Here is a 23,228-nt window from a genome sequence, read left to right on the forward strand (position 1 = left end):
GTTTGCAGTATGTAGGGAGTGCCAGCCACTAAGTGCCCTGCAGTTATGTGGTCTCATCGTACGTGACCTTTCCTTTGGAGGTCTTTAATGCATATGGATGGCCAATAAGAAAGTGTCCAGGTCAACACGATGAATATTAATGACGTGACCGCAGCATATTTTTGAAGGACGCTAGGGAATAGGTTCTTTTACTGTATATGCAGTCCTGGAGATCAAGTAAATGTAAAGGCCTTTTTATTCAATGTGAAAGATATTAGGAGCTTTTTAACTTGTTAGATTTTTTTTTGTGTGTGTAAAAAAACAAAACAAACCAACCACAGTGGCTAGTCTTAATCCAATGTACAGCTGGCATCAGCACTGTTTCTCTCTCAATACACTGCTGCGCATGAACAACGTGTGATACTGCTGATTCCCCTCTGTTTCTCCGTTTCTCTGTTTCTCAGTCTCAGAAGCAGAATATTGATCTGACGAGGCAAGCAAAGTTCGCTTCCACGCCAGCTTTCGCCCTCTTTGTGACTCTGAAGAATGTGGTGTGTAAGATTGGCGAAGATGCAGAGGTGCTCATGTCGCTTTACGACCCAGTGGAGTCCAAGTTCATCAGGTAAACCCTTTCATTCATTCACGCTCTCACCATATACGCACACATGCTATGTGAGTCCTGCTGCCCAGGGATTTGCTGTTGTTTCAGGATTGTGACAGCAAATTATTGTGTTGAGCTGCTCAGCTGAGGAGTGTTACATATGCCTCCAGCATTAGTCAAGCAGACTAATGTCTGGATTAACATTCAAGGTTCTGTAGCTCTGAAGGAAACTGATGTTAATGCTGTTAATCTCGGTGTCTGAATTCACTGTATTGTTTTTGTTTCACCTGTGAACGTCATGCTCCTCCCCCCTGACGTCTCTCCCTTACAGTGAAAACTACTTGGTAAAATGGTCAAGCTGTGGCCTAGTAAAAGACATCGACCAGCTTCATAATCTGCGGGCAGTCTTCACAGTGAGTGTTTGGATGTGTAAATGCATGTGATTATAGTGTGCGCACACTCGCCTGTAGTTCACTGTTTATTCAGCCATGTTACGAAGCACGTGGGAGCCTGTTTGCAGAGCCTGTATTTGTTAAGCTCTCTCAGAAAGAGCCCAGCTTTCTGTATGTATTCACTAAGACCTCTATCTGATGGACGCCCAAGGGCAGAAGGGTCAGTGTGAGCCCACTGGGAGGACTTTCCAAGGTTTGGAAAAATGAATCTGTGGACACAATCACATATGTTGCTGAAGCAATTTGCGGTAAAATGTTTGGCTTTTACGTAAACTCATTTTCACCGCAGAAAGTGCTATTAATCGATCAGATAAAGGCTGCTGTCAGATGGGGCTTTAAATCCAATTGTGTTTTCTAAAAGATTTTCATCCCTATGTTGTACAATCTGATCGAAACAGTCCGGGATTTGTAGTGACTCCTAAGGCGCTTTGTTATAACTTTTTTTTCCTCCTTTACACCTCTTCAGGACTTGGGTAGCGAAGATCTGAAGAGAGAAAAGATCAGCTTTGTGTGTCAGATTGTAAGAGTTGGACGGATGGAGCTACGAGACAACAACACCAAGAAGCTGACGTCAGGTCTGAGAAGACCCTTTGGGGTGGCAGGTACAGAAGACAGCACGGAGACTTCATGATAATCTATTGTTCTAAAGATCTGCATGAAATAAGCTGCTCTGTATAGAGCCCCGGCTTTGCTTGAATATCATAATGTGTACCAGTTCTTGTTTTGCATTGTGGTAAAAGTAAGTATTGTGCCTTGCGTGGCTGAGTAAATATATTTGGGTAAAATTGAGAGGTTTCCAGCTAAATGAAAGGGGGGGGAAAGTTTTGATTTATTGCCTGTTGGCAAGCTGCCAGGCGTATCGTAAACTAATTAGATTGCCATTTTGCCCACAGTTATCCAACAGAGAAAATTACGCCCCTCTCTCGGTGTCTTTTTCTTTTTCCAGTGCCACTTGAGGGGAAGGTAAATGACAGCCTGATTTATGATGGCCTATCTTTAGACATCATCATTATTGCCGCTGTACACAGCGTGATGGAAAGCTTTTTGAGATTCGCTCTTTTTTTAGGCACAATTATAAAGGTTTGCTGACTCTCGCACAGCTAAGGTGACCTGCTGTAAACTTTGGCGTCAGTGTCATTTTTATGTTTGTGTTATCTTAAGTTGCAACCTAACTGGTCTGTCCAACAGACAGACTTGAGAACGCATTTCCTGTTTCGTCGGCAAGCTCTGCTGTCAGGTTTTTCCGACTCAAATGCCTGCATTCAAACGCGCAAACAAAGCAAACTGGAAAAAAATGAATAAATAAATCATGCGTCTTGACTCATAATTCTAGCATCTAACATAATTCTGTTTAATATTACACCATGAGGCTACTCGCATCCTTGCAGTGGTATCTTATTGACATATTGTGATAACTCTACTCAAAGCCATATGCTATGTCACCTTATGATCTTCCTGTTCATTTCGCTGTAACAGCTATTTAAAGAAACTTCATTTCATATTTAATCATTGTTTGTTTTAAGCTTCAAAAGGCTTTTGCACATCGTAACCACTACTCAGATTTTCTCCTCACAGCTCAGCCTCTGACTTAATTAGTGCTCATCAAAGAAAATCCCAACATTGGCTGAGACAGCTTTTACCCCCTGATGTGGCCCACCATGCAGTTTTCTGGATCTCTTTCATAGCCACGCTACACTCTGCAGGCCTTGAGAACGTTTTAACCCCCACCTCTCTCCTTTTTCCACAGTAATGGATGTCACTGACATCATAACAGGCAAAATGGACGACGAGGATAAGCAGCACTTTATCCCATTTCAGCCGTAAGTGCATTGTGCTGAAGCACAAAATAAATCACATTTAACATAGAGGTCCTTTAAGTTTTGGATAAACTTGCCAAAAAATAAATAAAAGAAGCAAGACTGATACATTTTATGGCTTAAAATTTCATCCATTATTTTAGGTATACACTGTATATCCGAAAAGGTAGTGTCGTTTTTCTTTCTACAAGTTTTGTCTCCTTGACACCAGATTAGAAGGGGTTTTAAGACTGTAACACTCCCCTATTCCCCGCTGACTCAATTAAGGCAATCTCATTAACTGCTACCATTTTTGTAGGATAGTGTAAAGAGGCAGAGCAACCTTTTTTCTTAACGTGATTTCCTGCATAATTGAAATGCCTCACATTCAGGCAGTTTAGCTTGCTGATCACCTCACTTAATGGGCTTATCTGTGAGCATAAATCATGGAAATTAGAGGAGGTTTTACAAGGAGTTATTTATGTCCAAGTGTGAATAATTGCCATTCAAAAACGGAGCAAGTTTTGAAACAGAAGCTTAATAATGTGTTTTCAAGGAAGCGAGGGAGCCGTTTAGAGAACGTGACACAGTGGTGTGATTTAGCTTCTGGCAGCCAAACAGAAATTTAAATACCGGTATGTTAAATTGGCAATAATCTTACAGACATTAGATTTAAGACTCAATTGAGTTGTTGTAAAAAAACAAACAAGCTGTACTGACATGTCAATTCAGTAATAAACGATAGTTGAGTGGCAGGAAAAAAAAATGACAGCTATTGTGAGATACTGAAATTGATGGATATTCTCTGTTTTAGATTAATGATGTTAGTCAGCCAAGTCCCTAATTTAAAGGCATCCTCTTGGGCTCCAGGAAGTTCATATAGTGACTGGCCACTTTATTAGTTATACCTTCCCAGTATCAGTTTAGAAGCCCTTTTGCCTTATTCTTAGTTGCATAGGTTCATCAAGGTGCTGGAAAAACGCAAAATTTGCATGATAGCATTACAGTTTCTGTAGCGTTGTCAGCTACACATCCATGATGCAAATCTTCTGTTCCACCACATACCAGAAGTGCTCAACTGGATTGAGATCTGGTAACCGTGGAGGCCAAGAAGTACAAATAACTTGTTATTTTCAAGTCATTTGAGCTTTGGGGCGTGGCTCGTTGTCTTGTTGGAACAGCCATCAGAAGATGAGTACACTGTGGTCATAAATGGACGGAGATGATCAGCTACAATACTTGGCTGTGGTGTTTTAGCGGTGCTCAGTTAGCACTAAGGAGCCCAAAGTGTCCCAAGAACTTGAAACTTGGATACAAGGCAAGATGGATCAATGTTTTCGTGCTGTTTACACTAAATTCTGACACTGCCCTCTGGGTGTTGCAGCAGAAATTAAGACTCATCAGATCTGGCAGCAACAACCGTGCCATGTTCAAAGTCTCTTAAATCATCTTTCTTCCCTGTTCTGATGCTCATATTGAATTTCAGGAGGTCGTCTCGGCCATTTCTACATGGTTAAATGCACTAAGTTCCTGCCATGTGTTTGTCTGATTAGATATTTGTATGAACAACCAGTGGTGTAACTAATCAAGTGGCCACTCAGTTTTGACATTTTGAAGGTTAAAGATAACATAATTTTAGAAATGCAAATTTAAGTCAAAATCTGTCTTTTGGTGGTTTTTGTACAATGTTTGAGTGAATTCAGTGTCTGAATGTGCAAATGTTTGTTGTTGCTTATTCATCTTCCTTGCTCGGGCTGATTTTGGTTTAAGATGGGAGACACTGAAAACAGTGCGAGGGGCAGAGATTCTTTATTGCTTCCTCCGTGCATCACTACAGTCGTCTTCTCCATGCTCATCTCCTTCTGCTTGTTAAGAAGCCTCCACACAGCAGACGCCATCTTTGCCCACAACACACTTTCCTGTGACAGCTGCCACACATGTGGTGCCTCCCAGATCACATCTGCTACTTATTATGCTCTGTGCATCAGCTGTTTCAATGAATTTGTTGCCCTACGGAGTACAAAACATGTTATACTTGGTACTTATATTTGAGTGTTTTTCTGATGCTAAGCAGAGTGTGTTTCTGAGATTGGATTTTTTCTGGGGGGTTTTAGGGGGGGGTTGCATCTTTAAAAATAAAAGGGAAAAAAACCCAACCAAGATCAAACTTGGGAAAGTCAGCATTCACTCTGATACTGTTGCTCTATGGATACTGACTGGACTTAATTTCCTAAATGATCATTTTTCTTTGTGTTTCTTTCATGACCCATCCTGGCTCGCTGTTAACTGCTAACAAGTGGCTTTGTGTCTGTCATGGTATTCGCATCACTCTTCGGTGTGTCTCTCTTTTCTCTCTGTCTGTCCCTCATCCCACTCCCCTTCTTACAACCATCACTTTATGGCTCTTCCTGCCCCACTCCTCCACCTTCTCCTCTTCCTCCTCCTGTTCCTGCCACCTCTCCTTCTCCGTGGTGTTTGCCTGGTGTGTACGTACTGCAGGCTAGCGTTGGATGACGCCATTCGCCACAAGCAGCTGAACATCTCCCGTTTTTCACCCAGGGTGGCAGGGGAGAATGACTTCCTCCAGACAGTCATCAACAAAGTTATCACCGCCAAAGAGGTCAATCACAAGGGCCAAGGTACAGTGCAACAGTTCTGATAGAGCAACCGAGGCCAAGGAAGAAACTCGCCTCACTACATCGGGCGTTTGTACACTTTGTACAGGCGACGGAAAAACTGTTATAAAATTATTATTTCTTTCTTTTATTTTCTTCTTTCATTTAGATTTCATTTAGTCAAGAATTTTTCTTTTAATTCAAAACATCAGAAAAAAGCCCAGTTTTCTGTCAAATTGTCCTTGCCATCGTCACCTCACATGAACCAGGAGAAAAAAATCTATTTTATCTTTTGATTAAATCAGATGCTGCTAAAAATCTTTTTTTGAAGTCAGTGCAAGCCTTATTTTTTTATTTTAGATCTTTTTTTTGTACAAGGTACTATTAACCCCAACATACTTGCAAGGCAGTAAAACTGTTCCACTTGCTAATGGAAAAACACAATTTACTCTTAGCGCTCACACCATAAATTACTGCTCACACTATAAATAGTCGGTCTCATCGCCAGGACTACAGTATCCAAGCGATCCAGCTGTTAATTAAGCTGGTGAGACTTTTATGAAGAATGGCGCTTATCAAGGACTCGACATCTGTGCTGAGAAGAACAACCTTCACCATCTGAGGGATTTGTGCTGCTGAGGAGGGGAAATAACATGACAGTCTCCATGGTGTTGTCACGCCCAATGAAGACTTACTTGGATAAATGTCAGGTCTGCCCTGACCCTCGCTGGGAAGAACAGTGGAGTACTCGCAGCAGCTGTTTCGGTCATGTCCGCATATCAAAAGACTTCCAGCTAACCTAGTGAGAGATTTGTCACTCATAGCAATAAGGGGCCCATAAAGTGTAAGTGAATAAAGCCTCTAAGGTTCACAAGGACCACTCATTCTTGTGGCCTGTGAACAAGGGCACTACAGACTGCTTTAATTTGATCCATTCAGTCATTTCTTCTTCAAAGCTGTGACTCTGTGGGTCTTTTTTTTTTCCCCCCTAGAGAATATTAAGAGTGAGTGAAGCCACCTTTAAATGTGCTTACAGAGCTGAAACTGGCTTGCCATGCATTTTGGAAAAAGAGCCAAGGATTTCTCCTCTACTGGTGTCAGATTGTTTAAAAAAAAAAAAGAAAAATTAAAAGACTTGGTACAAACAGATGAAACGGTAAAACAATATAGACTATAAATAGTTCAGAGATTTTCTCTCTAATACAATAAAACCGTACTTGTGTCGTAGCTTTTAGTCACAGCAGCTTACCACACCCAACTTTGAACCAAGCAAAACACACAAAAATGAATCACTTTCCCTAGAGTTGATTCATGCCTCTTTACCCGTCTCCTCATGACATACTGCTTTACTTGATGCCTCACTTCCTTTTCTTGTTTCCATTACCAGGCCTGTGGGTCACTCTGAAGCTGCTTCCTGGAGACATCCATCAGATAAGAAAGGATTTCCCTCACCTTGTGGACCGATCGACAGCCGTGGCTCGCAAGATGGGCTTTCCTGAGATAATTATGCCAGGTTATAAAAAGCTTCCCCTTTGCTGCCTGCCTCAGAAAGTTCCCTGGCTAAATGGCTGAATGCTTTCAGCGGGGTTCATAACCCTGTTACAGAAAAAAGTCAGGATTCAGTGTAAAATGTAAATAAAAACAGACCGAAATGATTTGAAAATGATTGAATCCCCATATTTAATTGAGAAGCTCGACAATATTTAATAAAAACATTTGGACGAGGGCAGGTGTATGACTGTCTCGCGTCACCTCTGATATTCTTTTTGCTAAACACCCTTAAAGGATTTTTAAGACTGGCTACACATTTCATATTAGAGCAACATTCTTCCTTGATATAAGATTGGAAGCGACTCAGTCTGAAGCCTCCTTTGTTGTATTTTTCATTTCGCAGTTCTTCAAATGTTCTCAGTTGGTGACAGGCCAGGACTGCAACCCTGTGTCTCAGACAAGCTGTGATATACTGTGCTTTCTCAGCATGGCGCTTAACTGATCAGGTCTCCAATAAAGCAAAGCGATGCACAATTGTATTCCTTTGCTGCCTGTCAGAATTTACTAATTGTAATATTGATGCTTTGTAGCTGATGGAGTAACCTGAAATTAGGCTCACCACCATGAAAAAGACACAATGTGGAAGGTGACACGTCCAGCTCCAAAATAGATTTTTCAGCATTAATAGTGCTTCCAAAACTTGTACAAGTGGTGCATTAGTACACCCTCATAGCATCATGTGCACTGATAACATGCTCTCTTCAAAGAGAGACGAAAGGCTTTCATATTTTTATTGGTCAGATCAGAAGACAGATTTCCATGTCACCTCAATACATCATAAATGAGCTCTGGCCCAGAGAAGGATCCTGTTCTTCTGCGTCTTCTTGATATGTGATTGTTAGCATAGTGGAGTTTAAACTTGCATCAGTGGAAGCAAGGAAAAGATCTGTTAACTCACAACGGGTTTGCATTTTTAATGCAGTGCTACCTGGGAGATCCCAAATTCTTAAGTTGTTGTAGTATTTCCCACAGAGCAGTGAGCCTTTCCCATAATACTCTTTTTATACACAGTGATGCTACTAAATAATTTAATGAATTGTCATTTTTTTCACCCAGCAGGTGTTTTCTTTTAATATTTTCAGTTGTCCCTGTTCAGTTTATAAAAAAAGGGGATCAAACTCAAAATGAACATTTATTTAAAAGTATTTATTTATAGTAGTAGTATTTATTAAAAAAAAAAAAAGTAGTTAAATATGGGGTTTAATTGATTTGCAAATCAGTGTTTTGTTTAGATTTTATCCAGTGTCCTACTTTACTGAAAACAGTTGCAGTTCATAAAATATTTGTAATACAGAAAAAACCCAAGACATTATTTATTTAATGGGGCAAAGTCAGCCATACATATAATATCCAGTGTTGCTGTAATATTAATATTATTGAAAAGGATAAAACTGAAGCCCTAAGAAGCGTCGAAGCGTTGGTGGTTTCTCATTTCTTGTTTTTGTTTTTCTTTATTTCCTAAAGGGGATGTGCGAAACGACATCTACGTGACTCTGGTTCAGGGGGATTTTGACAAAGGGAGTAAGACAACCCCCAAAAACGTTGAGGTGACCATGTCGGTTTATGATGAGGACGGCAAGAAGCTCGAGGTACGACCGAGGAATGTTAACCTACTGCTTTGGTATTTTTCCTGTGCTCTCAGCATTCAGGACACGAGTGCTGTAACCAAGTGGTTTCTCAGACAGACTGTGATATTACCCGGCTTCCTTTAGTCTCACACTGCTCAGCACTGCGCTTAACTGACCAGGTCTCCTATAAAGAAGAGTGATACACAGGGAAACTGTATGTCTTTGCTGCTTGTCAGGATTTACAAGTTGTAATATTGTTGCTTTGTGGCTGATGGAGAAGCCTAAAATTTGGCTCACTACCATGAAAATCAGCCGTTGTCAGAGCCAGTAACAAACTCAGGCATGTGGACAGGCAACGTGGGCAGCATAATGATATGTGAAATCAGCATTTTTCTTCTGGTATAATTAATTACCTTTGCTAATGAAGTTAGAGGGATCATTTCTCCCCTGTCTAATTGTTTGTAAGCAAGCTGTCTCAAAATGTGTATTTTTTTAATGCAATCTGCAGCGCTTGGTAAAAAAATCTGTTAATTAATCTTACATCAGAGGAATAATCAATTCTTGAGTAGCTTCTGCTTATAAATTGTATTTTTATAGAATGAGGATTGGAATCTCATGTGCACTTGTTGAGTTTTTTTTTTTTTTTTTTTTTTGAATACCCATCAGAATATATAAGATGCATAGATAAGCTGTTACACCTACAAAGCAGATCATTTGGTCTTGCAGGGAGGTGCAAGTATGACATTTGAGTGAAACCAACACTTAGTAGGTGCAAGCTTATTCTAAGAATTCTAAATATTAGCAGTTGTTAACCTCAAACAGCAGTTGAGAACCTACCCCATATACACTACTGACTTCTTAAAGTCTATTCAAATATAAGAAGTTAACAGCAACAATACAGGTAACATCTGTTTTCTAGTTTATTGTCAGTTACTTTGAATTTGATTTGAATTAAGTAACTTAACTTTTGGATTGGCCTTTGGTATGCTGTGCGGCAGACTTATTGCAGATTTGTTTTAATAAACCACATCGACTTTAATCAGTCATACCTAAATTTTAGCCACTGACTGAGTCATAACCCTCGATCAAGTAAACTGAATTTTATACAAATCAATGCAGCCAGGTATGAGAGAGAGACTTTTCAAATTTGTAGCGCTCGATGAAGCAAAACTGTGTGTATTTTAGTGAGAGTGCGATAAAGAGAGATTTCTCAAATAGATTAGGGAAGCATATAAGACATCAAAGACATTTATATAGTGTCTCAAGCTTTTTAGAGCAGAATGGTGGTGGAAAATTGTACCATTTCCTCAAGTTTCACATTTTTAGCTGTTAAAGTTTCTTTAGAAGAAGGAAACGCTGCAACTTTTTGAAGCAAGAACCTAGTATGAGACAAATACAGCTATGATAAGCTGAAGCGGATACAAATTTGATGTGTGAATTCCCACCCTGTGTCATTATGTTTCGCTGAAGGTCTGTGTTCAAGGCTGTCTGAGCCTTTGCGGTATAATAAATAAAGTCAGTGACAGTAGAGAGCAAAGATCAAGAGAGATCGATCCTATCTAGAAGTGTTGTCACCATGTTGCTGTTGCATTGCAAAAGCTCCCTTGTTGCAAGAAATGTAAGAAGTGGTTAAATTCTTCCTTACCCTTCATGGATTTGATGGGCTGAAAGTCTCTTTCTTGATAATGAAACTTGGTTTTTCGGCTTTTATTCCAAAATAAAAAATGTCTTGTTTTCATTTTCTCCTCACACAGAGTTTTTTAACAGGTTAAATTTGTGGGTTTTGCTTTTTGTGTGTTTTTTTTTTTTTTCTTTTCATTTCTGCCTCCCTCAGGTTTCTGATCCTCTCTATTCTTCTCTGTCCATTCTTCTCTTTCCGTGTGACTTTCTGCCTCTGGTGTTTGTCATCCTTCCTCTTTCCTCCAAATCCTACAGGATTTGTGGAGGCTGGACAGTAACTTTTTATTACCTTTGACTTTGATTAGCACCCCTCCAGAACCTCTTCTCACCTGTAGTTAGACCCTAGCCACTTTCACCCTCTGTGAAATCTGGAGCTGTCAGAAACCCTGGCCACTTAGAGAAGGAGCAGCACTGCTAGAGCTACCACCTGCCCCCCATATCTGCTCAGCATGGCTGGGGGAGATGAGGTCTGTTATTCCTCATAATTGCTGGTTGTCAGAAACCATTAGTGTAGGAGTATTTCAGCAGCAGTACACTAGCAGGCCAGGGAGTCAGCTGGAGTAGTGGGAGGAAAGAGGTAGGCTGGCTGAACACAGATTGATCGAAAACAAGGCGTGCGCACCATCCGCTGTCACTCCATCCCTCTTGGCGAATCCTCAAGTGGGGCACGTAGTATTTTACATACGCACCCTGACCTGTTGTAGAAACGCAGCGGACCCGCTAGGAAGACCAATTTACACGTTTGGATCCATCAGCACCAGCTGGTCTGCTTCCCTGCTCTTGGCTTCCTTCCACGTCCTGCTGCATGGGAGCCACTGCTGCTCCTTCTTAAATAATTAATTTCTAATTTATTTCTTATTTCCACAATGCTGTCATGAGATTGACAGGCAGCACACAGGTGCTCATGCATAAAGTGCATCCAGACTTTTAAAGGCCATTCTGCTAGATTAAGGCTTTCTGCTCCAGGGGCTCTGCTTTATGAAATAAGTGCTAGTCAATTTTCCACATACTGTGAGCGTGCCAATATTTTGACAGAGTGATGATAAAGCAGTTCACCCATCACGACTATAGCACTTTATGCGAACTAAAAGCTAAGCAAGGATAACCAGATAACCAGTTATATTGTCTGACTACCTAATTGCTGTGTGTCTTTTACCTTTTATCTAGAATGTGATCTTTCCCGGAGCTGGAGATGAAGGGATCAATGAGTACAAGTCTGTTATCTACTACCAAGTAAAGCAGCCCCGCTGGTTTGAAACGATAAAGGTTTGTTTTTCTGCTTACTTCTGCCACTTAATGTTTTTTTTTCTTTACTCTTCTAAATCATTTTATTCTACCTTTACCTTGATACCATCCCCTTCATGTAGTTTCCAAAGTTTTTTCATTACGCCGCAGGCTTTTATTGCCAGTAATTTCTATCACAAGACTTTAGTGGCAAATGCGGTGGTGCAAAACTGTATGGAAGAGTGAAGTTATTCATCACACTTAAAGAAAGGCAAACTTTCTCTCAATTCCTGAAATCCCATACAATTATATAGCATTTTTTTGCAAAAGTGTTGCAACATGTGAGCTAATTTCTGTACAGCATAAAATCCAGGAAGTTTAGAGTTCACTCTGATTTCAGTTTGTCCTTATTTTCTGTGAGTGTGTGTGTTTATGTTCCTGGCTGTCAGCCAATCCTCTTCCGTCTTTTGTCTTAGGTTGCTATTCCCATTGAAGACGTGAACCGGAGCCACTTGCGGTTCACCTTTCGTCACCGCTCATCACAGGACTGTGAGTATAAATGTCAGCTTGTGAATAATCAGTTTTTCAGATGACCAACTGCACAATTGGCTCCTAATCTATCCCCAGCAAATATAATGGAAGATATCCAAACCAAGCAGATGTGTTGCACAGTGATAAATACTTTGAAGCTCACCCTTTGTCGCATTAATCAGAGGTATTAGTCTGTCCCCCGCACAAAGCAGCATCATGGAGTGGCTTGTCAGAGACTATGGCTGGGATGTGAAAAATGCCTGAGGGGGCATATTTGTTTATTGGGACCAGTGTCTAGCTGAATGCAGCCAGCGTTGTACGCCCTTCTGTTTTCTGGGTTTTTTTTTTAACACCCTTTCTAATTTTCGGGGTGTAAAGGTCAGGGAAGCCTGGCAGTGGTAGTTCTGCCAGCCCATCTGCCTGCCACATGGCAAGGCTTTCCTACAGCCACAGGAGTGGTGCAGGAAAAAGGGTTTGGGGAGCATGACAGGTGTATACAGTATATACAAAGCAATCAGCTCAAATGGCACAGAAGGCAGAGCAGAACTTGGAGGATGTGAGGATTGGAAAGTATACCCTTTCGCTAATCTGCAGCTGCTGTCATCATCTACTTCCAAAATCCTCTTGCTTTGTTTGCTTCTCACCTGCATGCAGGTGGTTTGGAGGAAATTGCCAGGTCTCAGAGCTCAACGCTGGCTTATAATCCACTTGGAGAGCCTTCTTGTCATGCTCGGCACCTTGCTTCTCTGGAGACTAATGCTGTTACGAGACATGCCTTTGAAACTCTGACTTGCTGTTATCTTGGTGTAACGGTTACTTTAGAAACTGGCTCACCTCAAGTGACTCTGTGACTGCAGGGACATGCTGATGCCGCCAAACTTCAACTTTTCTCTGACAATTGACAATAGCGACATGTTAAAAAAGGTGTAATAGCTGGATTCTTTGGATTTGTGCATGGTGAACTGCTGCTGCTGGTGAATGTGCTTAGAGTATAGAGACCAGGGTTTATTTTATGTTGGGTGTAAAGGTGATATTCCTATGTACATTGATCTAATTTTATCTATGTTTAAGATTGTATGCATCCGTGCAGGCATGTATTTCTATAATTTTCTGACCAACTTCTCTCACTGCCTCACTGTCGCTGTGTACGACTTAAATTTTCATCTCAGTTTGCAATAGATTGCTTTTAAGAGCAGAATAACACCTCCTGAAACTAGCATATTTGCACGTAATATCACAGACATACCGCAGACCGTACCAGAGGTCTGATCCAGATCTAGAGAGGGCATTAAGGGAAAACTCTAAGCTCGATAACTCGAAGAGTGAAGAAACTCATTTTTCATTTCACAGAGGAAGGTAACTTAAAGTCTGGGTCAGACTCTCTGAACCTAATATGCTCAATGAAACAAATCCTTACTCATCCACTCTTGCTGTGCTTGAAGGAACGATCCAACAAACCGTTAGATTTTCTCGTTTGTACAGTCGATATCAAAGCACATAATAGAATTCATTAATTTCCAATGTTTTCCATCCTTTAGACACGTTAAGATCTCATAAGACTACCTCAAAGATAACTATTTTTGTGATCTGTCATCCATGTTGGCCATAGACGGCAATCTACGGTCGAGTCTTACTCAGATCAGAGTAAAATCTCTCTTATATTTTTTTTCTATTACTGGGAGTGTCTGAGTTCAAGATACTTACTAGATTATCAGCCAGTTTCCCTACGCTGAAAACTTTAAAGTGCATTTCTATAGTGATCACTGTTTTAAATCTTTATGATGCTTTGTTCACTGATCCGTGTCTCACGTGTCTAATCCTTTGCCATACTGTGATTGGTTACAGTGTGGGAACATTCTTTATATACTTAAATATGCCATTTGGGAGATTATGTGAATATTTTTGAGCATGCACTGGGTAAGGTAGTGCTGTCCACCCACAGTAATGTGTGCTGTGTAGCCCAAATGCAAAAGCACAACTGCTGCTGGTAAGTGAGAAAGGGTGATACATTGGGAAGCTTATTTTCCCCACTTCCAACATGAAGAAAGAGAAGCAGGCTACATCAGCAGGAAAAGTTCATGTGCATGCGTTGATTATTCACCATAAGTACTATACAGTACAATACAGTTTTATTTGTATAGCACATCACATCAAAATAAATCAGTTAACAAAATACAGGTCAGGTACTACCACTAGCACAGACAGAAGCGAGGCACTAATAGACCAGAAGAGTGAGGTAAAAATAGGTATCGGACCTCAGTTCAGAAGGAAGGTCAGTTCATAGATACAAAATATCAACTAAGAAGTTAATTAGATTAGAGGGCACTAACTGGTTGGGAAGGCCAGGTTAAATATGTTTTCAATTGTGATTTGAAGGATTGGATAGAGTCTAAGGCACGAATAGAAGTGGGGATGCTATTCCAAAGATAAGGTGCAGCTGAAGCACAGGCACGATCGCCTCTGGCCTTCAGCCTAAACTTAGGTTGGGCCAGGAGTAATTGACCTGATGATCAAAGCGACATAAGTGTGTGTTTATCAGTTGAACAGCTAAAATGGTACTGTCCAAACCTGCATTGCTCTTATTAACCTTTTAAACTCTTTTTTTTTTTTTTTTTTTGTGCATGCTTTCACCGCACCTTCTTGTGCACAGCCGAATAAACACATTCGTCCAGTGGAAAGGAAAGCTTTGTGTGTAACTCTGTGCAAACACACAGTTATAGCAAGCTCAAATTTAAAATCAAACCCACGGAGCGAGAAAAGTGCTTTGTCTTGTTTTTCCTGCATGCATATTCATTTCAGAGTGTGCCGAGTTGTGTTGACAGTGGCTGTATGACTGTTCTGCAAGTGGTTTTGTTATAATTATTGTTATATATAAGGAGAAGCGCACATTAATTAACATGAGTGTTTAGGTCCATTATGTAAATGTGCCAGATTTAGTCATACAGGCTCATTTTAATACACATTCCGTTTCAGATTGATGCCACTGATAGAAAGTAAAGTGACATTATTTTAGACTATGGCAGTATGTTGCGCTGCTCAATAAGAAAAGACTGACTAACAAAAGCTCTTTTTCTAAAAGATACTGTATAATCCCCTGTAGGAAATGCTATGCTGTTTAGAGATGTAAAAATAAACTCTAGCATATCATATTAAATGTAATATGAATTTGATAATACTTATGATTTTCATTTAAAGTATTTAAAGGGAGTACAAGCTCGCTAACTTGCAAGCTATTGATAATCAGCTGTCAGCTGGCGCAACCTTAACTTGTTGCAGGGCTCCACTGATGATCATACATGCACTTAACTCAGTGGGAACAACCTGGTTTAATTGTGGGGTTTCTAGCATACCTATTACCTGTGCTATAATCAGCCACTTTCTTATATTAATATTAATATTTGAAAGGCTGAACAAAGATGGAACAGCCGTGTGTAAAAACATATTGTTTTTCCATCCTACGGGCATAGATTTTTGTTCCTTAACCTCTCTACATGTGATTAGTTTGTGATGAAAAGCAGCGCAGATTTAGGCTGTCAGGCCTTTGTATTGCCTGCCTGCGCTGTCATGTGGCCGTGTCCTTCCTGCTTCCTTCGATGTGCTCCTAGCTAGAGCTGAACTTTAAGGGGATACACAGAGTGACAGAGCTGCTCATCAAGACCACTAGTGGAGCTCATGTGTTCAGTATCTCAGCCCTCTGGTTGAGAATTAGGCCAGCTCGAACACAGTGCGTCAGAGTAGCACTCTAACATTGTCAGGCCTCATCAGGCTGATGGCTGCTGTCACGGATGCTGCCGTAGCTGTAAAAGATTCCTGCCATCTTTTCACTTTTGTTTCATCTGTCTTTATGCCTCTGCTTCGTGAGTCAGGTAGGCTTTAAAATGTGGAACAGTTTAGTCAACTAAATTTGAAGTGACAGCCCACCTTAAGGGGGGAAGTTTGCGAAACTTGCACACAAATCGGACTTCGATTGGTTTAAAGAAGTAGCTCTGTCCTGAAAGTGACCTTTTTTGTCCAAATTAAGAGTTTTCAGCTCTGTGCCCTTTAGGAAGTCACTAATAGATTTGGTATTATTGGATGGCATGCCTACAGTGTTCTCCCTCCACTGGTTCCTCTCAGCCTAGCAATTATTCACCGGTGAGTTGCGGGCAGCAAACCAATGAGGGGATTTATGCAGATAGAATGCAAGATATATACTTCGATGAATCACGTCTCCCTGCGCGTAAATCCGAGCTTGTTGATCCGCAATGATGATGTATGTGGCCCCATCCAAAGTCCCGGTTACAGGACAAAGTCGTAACTCTCTTCCTTGTTTATGCAGCGCTTCCACTCAACATTCCCAATCACACATGTGTCTGCACTTGCACACATAAACCACGAGCATCTTTCCTCCACTCTTACAGGATTATACAAATTGGTCACAGCTGCAGCAGAGCACAAGTGCAAGTGTTTATTCATTTGATAACAGCAAGTGTACATTAATCCAAAGCCTGCCACTTGAACAATATTCCTTTTTGTAATTAGCAGGTTTTTTTTATTTTATTTTAAGGCACATATTGTTATATAACAACCAACTGTGATTGCATCTCCCACGTCCCTCGCATTATATTATGCACAAGTCCTTCAAACCTATGCATAATTGGTCTCAACAGTCGGCACGCGTACATTTGCTTCACTTCAGGGTGAAAAATAAACAGTTCACGGACAGATGCAGCCATAGCATTAATAAAGACATCAGAGGGGAACAGTAGTTTCTTGTGCTAACTCAGGAGCTGACTCAGGGAGTGTAGTGCTGAGGTTAGCGTTTGGATTATCACTTCTTTCAGACTGCTGGTTTGTTAATGACTTGTTGTAACGTCAGCAGTGCTGCATGGTTTACTGCAATATGATCTCTTTTTTTGTTCCCGAAGACGAACACTGTTCACATAAGCATATTGCACACGTACGAAAGATGCGGTGCGTTTTGTTTTGCAAAGTGAGACAAAAAGCAAACGGTACAAAAAAGCGAACTGTATACATGAACGCAGTCTTAGTCTCAAACGTAAACACCAATAACCAAGTTGTCTTTATTGCTTGCGTGTTTCTTTTTCCTTCCACAGCCAAAGATAAATCGGAGAAGATATTTGCCTTGTCTTTTGTGAAGCTGATGAGGTATGACGGGACCACTCTGAGGGACGGTGAGCATGATCTCATCGTGTACAAGGTAAATGTAAAAAAAAACAAAACAAAAACATCCCATAAACACACTTAGTCTTTGTTTCTTGCTGCCTACTCGTCAGACAGCCCGCTCTCCTTGTGAAATGACCATGAAATAAGTTGTAGGTGAAAAACTGCCCTATTGTATCGGCGACTGTCATCATAACAGCCTGCCATCAGTGCTTTGTATGTGAATTGGGTAGCTGGTACACATCAGCCCGCACAAGGAAATGAGAGTACTTTCCAATTAAAAACCCTTGCATAATGATACCTCTGTGTTACGGTGCCCATTTATGTTAATTAAAAAGTTCATATGGGAAAAATCAATCTTGTTACATTTGTCTTGTCATGTTTTCTGGATTGTTGTTTTCGTCAGTCAACCCTGCATTTGGAAATGAATGATATTTTTCCTCACATGCAACAGCTCGGTAGAAAAACACACAAATTGTTTTGTTGGTAATATATATCAAAGGGAGATCCATTAAAACCACAGCTATAGAATGCAACATTGTTTTAATGTGTACACAGTAATTTGGGGTTTCTACCAATAAACTGACTGAGACTTGTTCTCTAAAACCAGGCGGAGGTAAAGAAGCTAGAGGACTCTTCTCTGTATCTAAACCTACCTTCCACAAAGCTGGAGATGGAAGAGAAAGGCTACTCCACCACTGGAAAAAATACCCAGACCCTGGGCATCTGTACCATCAGCAAGGATTCCTTTCAGATTTCCACCCTGGTCTGCTCTACCAAACTTACCCAAAATGGTAACAGCTTCTATATTTTAATGAATATTTGTCTCTTTTCCCGCGCAAGTTGGTTTTTTTTAAGCTAAAAATTATGCTCTTGTGGAAAACGTATCAAAACGTCAGTAAACACATGGAAAGCTATTGTCAACTTAGATATTATATAAAAAAATGAAAGCAGCTACTGTGACATTTTGAATCCTTAAATTAAGCTTTTTTATTATAGTCGCTGTCTTTGTCTTAACCATGCCATCCATATTTATATATTTTATCCTTTATTGATCTTTGTTTTTCACCTAATTGATTTGCACTAGCTTCACATAGTTACCACATAGTTTCTACTTTCCCTGCTCTTAGTCTCACAGCGAGCACACCTCCCTGCACAAACGCATCCAGCGGAGCTGACAAGAAATGTGGGGAAGTCAGTATAATATTAATTGAGTTCAAGAGAAGTTACTTTATCTTAATAAAAGCTTTACAACAACTGTTAAATCAAAGAAAACAGCACTGAAAACAATCAAGAGAGAAAATGTTGTCATTGGCGCGTTTCAGTCTGGACCACTGTTTGCGATTAACTCGACAACTAAAGCAAATAAAGGAAATCAGTTGACTGTTCTTGACCCTCTTTTCATTAGATTCTTCCATGCTATGGTAGCTAACAACTGTTGCACTTTCAAAATAGAATTTACATAATTAATCTTCTAGTAGAGCTGAATAAATAACTTCCTAATTAAAAATAATGAATCTAGTTAGTTGTTTATTCCAGTGTGAATTGGCTAATCCGTTCCTGCTGCCTGATATACAGATATACTCTCACTGGCCACTTAAAGAGGTACACGTTGCTAGAACCCCCTTTTGCCATCAGAACTGCCTTAATTGTTTGTGCCGCAGATTAAACAAGGTGCTAGGTTTTGGTCCATAGTCATATGATAGCATCACACAGTTGCTGCAGATTTGCAGCTTGCGCATTTAGATGTGAATTTCCCATTCCATCACATCCCCAAGGGGCTCTACTGGATTGAGATCTGGTGACCGTGGAGGCCATTTGAGTGCAGTGAACTCACTGTCATGTTCAGGAAACCAGTTTGAGATGATTTGAGCTTGGTGAGATGATGTGATATCCTGCTGTAGGAGTCATCAGAATATGGGTACACTGGTCGTAATGGGATAGACATAGGCAGCAATTGCAGAGTTGGCCCAAAATGTGCCAAGAAAATGCTTCCCATGTCATTATATCATCTAAAACAGCGGTCCCCAACCTTTTTTGCGCCACGGACCGGTTTATGTCCGACAATATTTTCACGGACCGGCCTTTAAGGTGTCGCAGATAAATACAACAAAATAAAACCAGTACCGGTACCCCCCAAAAAAGATGTATTCATAACACACGGGAAAAGAACCAGGGAAAACCGAGTTAACTATAAAAACGATTAAAAAACGATAAAAACCCTGAAAACCATGAATTTCACACCCGAACCTCAACTCTCGTGGCCTGGTACCAAACGACTCACAGACCCGGGGATTGGTTACCGCTGACCTACAACATCCAGAACCATTGATATAAGGCAGGATGGATCCATATTTTATGTTGTTTACCATCCAGACAACACTTTCTCAATATTTCATAGTCCAGGTATGGTGAGCATCTGTGAAGTGCAGTCTCAATTACCTGCTCTGTTATGTAACAGGAGTCGCATCCAGTGTGATCTCTCCTGTTGTGGCCCATCTTCTTCAGTAAATTCAATGATGCTCTTCTGCATCCTTTGGTTGTAATAAGCAGTGATTACTGTTGTTACTGCTTCCTGCCTGTCAGCTCAGAGCAGTGTGGATATTCTCCTGACCTCTGCCATCAACAAGGCATTTTCACCCAGAGCACTGCTGCTCACTGGATAGTCTCTCTTTTTGAACCGTTCCCTGTAAATCCTAGACGTGGTTGTGTTGAAATCCAAGTATGGAAGCGGTTTTTGAAATAGAGCCATGCCACGTTGACAGGCACTTAAATCACCCTTCTTCTTCATCAATCAGATACTTGTTCTGAACTTAGAGGTTCTCTACACCATGTCCTCATGTTTAAACTATTGGATTGCCACCACCTGATTGGGTGCTTAGATCATTTGTATTAACGAGCGGGAGATCAGATGACCTAATGAAGTGGCCATGAGTAGGTTTTACTGACCACTGCTCTCTGATCTCTTCTTTCTTGAGGTGCTGTATAACAAAAGTAGCACACATGAGAGAAAATCCTAGCGACGTATGTGGATTTACTTTTGTTGTAGCACAGAGAAGTACAATTCCAGCTTGATGAAATGCCTGCTCACATTAAACAGAGCTCTCACTGGGGGGAGGAAGGATTTCTTTACTGTATCTTAGCCAGGTAGACCCTGAATTTTGAAACCACCGATGGACCGTAGCCTCTGGGTTTGACAAACGGATCATGGGAACATCATTTAATGTAGGATGCCTTAGCTTCAGCTTTTTAAACATTTTTTCTCATTATCTGGTTTTTCCTTTTCCACATTCTGAGCGCCAGGAATGGTTTTCCTCCTCTCTATTCCTACTTCTAAAGTACTTTCTTTTCTCTTTACTCTCTGTACGCCAGTCAGTCTCAGTTAGATTCCAGTTCATCTCTGTTGAGCGAACAACAGCCTTTTTATTTCCCCGTGAAGATCTACTCTTATTAAGCTTGGGAAATCCTCATGCCTGCCACTGTGGCTCATGGATTAAGGATTTTAGCATCTTGTGTTCCCACCAGCCTTTCTGCATGTTTATAAATCCCCACAGATGTCAGCGTAAACCCTCTTGAGCATGCTGGTATTTCTTAGCTGTGTTCATAACGTTGTAGTTAGATTGTGTGAAAAGCTGTTCTCTTTTGTGTGAGTGGTCAGATGCTTCTAGCTCTGATTTCACAGAGCTAAACCAAACCAACCTAAATGTCTCCTTTGCTTTCTTTTTCACTGGATGTAATTTGCTGCTTTGTTTTGGGTTTTTTTTTTATATGCAAGAATGAATCACAATTTTAATTAGAGCCACAATTAAAGCTTCTTTTGTGTTTTTGGCCACAGTCTGAAATAAATAAGTAACAGACACACTGCAGGGTAACTTTGACTTGAATTGAAATTAATTGTTTTACTCGCCAAGAGCAATGCCCTGTTTAAATAAGGAGTGCATCATGCCCTTTCGTTTTTGTATTCACGTTAACAAAAAGATCATTTTAAACCTCCAAACAAGGGCAGAATGAAGAGAAAAGCTTGGAGTAAATTATTGAAGCAAGATCATGTGTGTTTGTGGTCTTTAATCCTTTGAATAATCCTTGTGTAGGCCTGTGAAAAGAAAATCCACTGTAAACCATTTTTCGCTTTCTTTAGATTTTAAATATTATTTAAAACTTCCCTTCAGGAATAAGTGGCCTTACGCAAAGACTAATAATATAAAATCTTAAAACGTCTTTCAAAAAGGCCTCTTATCAATTTTAACGAGATCCCCAACACCACTGGCCAACACAACATAAATACGTAATCAGCCAATCACATGGCAGCATCTCAGTGCATTTAGAAATATGGGAATGGTGAAGAAAACCTGCAAGTTTAAACTGATCATAAGAACGGGAAGAAAGGTCATTTAATTAACAGCTGATTAGTGCCCAAACACTGTTTTTGCATTTCAGTAAATTACTGTATGTATTTCCCATTTTCCTAACAAAATATGAGGAAATGAGGGATTGCTCGAGACTTTCGTGCAATACTTTACAATATCCATAGAACCTGTAATCAAGCCAGCAATAAGGTCACATAAAGCTACAAAACATTAGGTCAAAGCTGAACCAGAAATTTTTTTTTCCTGAAAAGTAGGATCAATATTTGCTTTCAGGTAGAGATGTTTCCAGCTTGGTGATTATCCGACTGCCCGACTATGGGGGGAAAAACAATCTGAATGTAAACATTAAGACTACTAGGTAAAAAAAAATCATTTCAGAGGGAGATTATCCCAAAGTTTGACAGATGCCTTGGTGAGATCAGCTGTTTTCTGAACGACGATGCATGGTCTTGGCGTGCTGGCAATTTAAAAACTACAGCTGAATCTCTGACCTGTCAGCAGCACAGGCTTTATGTGACACTTGTAATGATTTTAGCGCTTTTTGTGCTAAATCATTGCAGTCTAAAAAAGACGTGAAATGCCGATAAAGCTAATTGTCCGGGATACAACCTAATAGCATGCGCAGCAAACATTTATAAAGCCTCATTAATGGGATCACTGCAGACCCCACAACAGGCTCTGGGCATTTCTCTAAGACAACGGGAGGTTTTTGTTGTCAGAGGGCTTCTGCATATAATGTGTGAAAGCGGTGGGTGTCGCATGTTGTTATAGTAATGTTCCCTTTGAAGCTTATTAAGTTTAGTCTGTGGTATAAGTTGTCATTTAAATACAATTGTGCGTGCCCTCCTACTCGGCTCAGGGGGTGGTGATGTCAATGAATGAGTCGTCTCAGTTACAGGAGAGCCTGCCTCTCCTGTAAGTAATGATAGTGGCTCAAATGGTTGTCTCAGCTGTTATGTAGATGCGTAGTATGCAGCATATATCAATCAGCACTATTCTCTGCTCCTATTTCTCCTCCCTGCCTGCCATTTTCTGATTTATCTCGTTCCCTGTGCGAGAGTGATGGGGGGGAGGGGGAGTATGTGTCCTGGTTTGTAGATTCACTCCTGTAGAGCAGCTCCGCTCTCCATATTTACCTGTCACTTTGTGCTGATAATTTGCAAGGTGCCGGTGGGTGCTTGGGGATCAGATGGCCTTGTCGCTGCACAAAGTTTGATTAAACTTTGTGCAGCTGTGTGTTGTATGGGATATATCATCCCACGCTAAAGCTCGAGGAAAAGGTTCCAGCTATTTTAATAAAGCACTGTACACAGAGCAGCCGCAACATTAAAACCGCCTCATTTATATTGTGTAGGCTCTTATCCGTTAGGGATGCAGAATTTGCAGGTGGCATGAGGACATTGGCAGCTATTGCTTTGGGTCTAGTGACTTGTGTGGCTCGTTTCAGTGGTTTGGACGGATGCTCTGAGTTGGAATCCAGGGAGGCTGGATGCTCGGTCAATGCCTTGGGCTTGTTAGCAGGCTCCTTTAGCCATTACTGCAGTTTCTTTTGCCTGTGTAGCAGTGTGCATGTTTAGTTTACCATTGTCATATGATTTAAAAAAATTTTTCCTCCTTTTTTTACCCATCCATCCAATATCCCTTCTACAGAAAAAAAAGAAAGTGTACAAGAAACAGCAGAAACATTGCATTGTTATTAGA

At 40.6% G+C, this 23,228-nt stretch overlaps 1 protein-coding gene across 4 annotated transcripts in view; it reads left to right on the forward strand.

The window, feature by feature from the left end:
- dock1 (dedicator of cytokinesis 1) overlaps positions 1 to 23,228 on the forward strand; it is a 191,077-nt gene that overhangs the window by 28,778 nt on the left and 139,071 nt on the right. For 2 of the 4 annotated variants that reach the window (XM_040039076.1, XM_040039077.1), the window contains exons 8-18: positions 444 to 601; positions 912 to 993; positions 1,499 to 1,634; positions 2,780 to 2,852; positions 5,328 to 5,467; positions 6,831 to 6,956; positions 8,459 to 8,583; positions 11,410 to 11,508; positions 11,943 to 12,015; positions 17,094 to 17,197; positions 17,771 to 17,954. In XM_040039076.1, coding sequence (XP_039895010.1) covers positions 444 to 601; positions 912 to 993; positions 1,499 to 1,634; positions 2,780 to 2,852; positions 5,328 to 5,467; positions 6,831 to 6,956; positions 8,459 to 8,583; positions 11,410 to 11,508; positions 11,943 to 12,015; positions 17,094 to 17,197; positions 17,771 to 17,954 — 1,300 coding nt within the window. The remainder of the gene's footprint in view (positions 1 to 443; positions 602 to 911; positions 994 to 1,498; positions 1,635 to 2,779; positions 2,853 to 5,327; positions 5,468 to 6,830; positions 6,957 to 8,458; positions 8,584 to 11,409; positions 11,509 to 11,942; positions 12,016 to 17,093; positions 17,198 to 17,770; positions 17,955 to 23,228) is intronic. The other 2 variants (XM_040039078.1, XM_040039079.1) reach the window with 1 other exon arrangement.

Source organism: Simochromis diagramma, unplaced genomic scaffold (genome assembly GCF_900408965.1).
Source record: "Simochromis diagramma unplaced genomic scaffold, fSimDia1.1 OVJJ01000402.1, whole genome shotgun sequence".
Taxonomy (NCBI): domain Eukaryota; kingdom Metazoa; phylum Chordata; class Actinopteri; order Cichliformes; family Cichlidae; genus Simochromis; species Simochromis diagramma.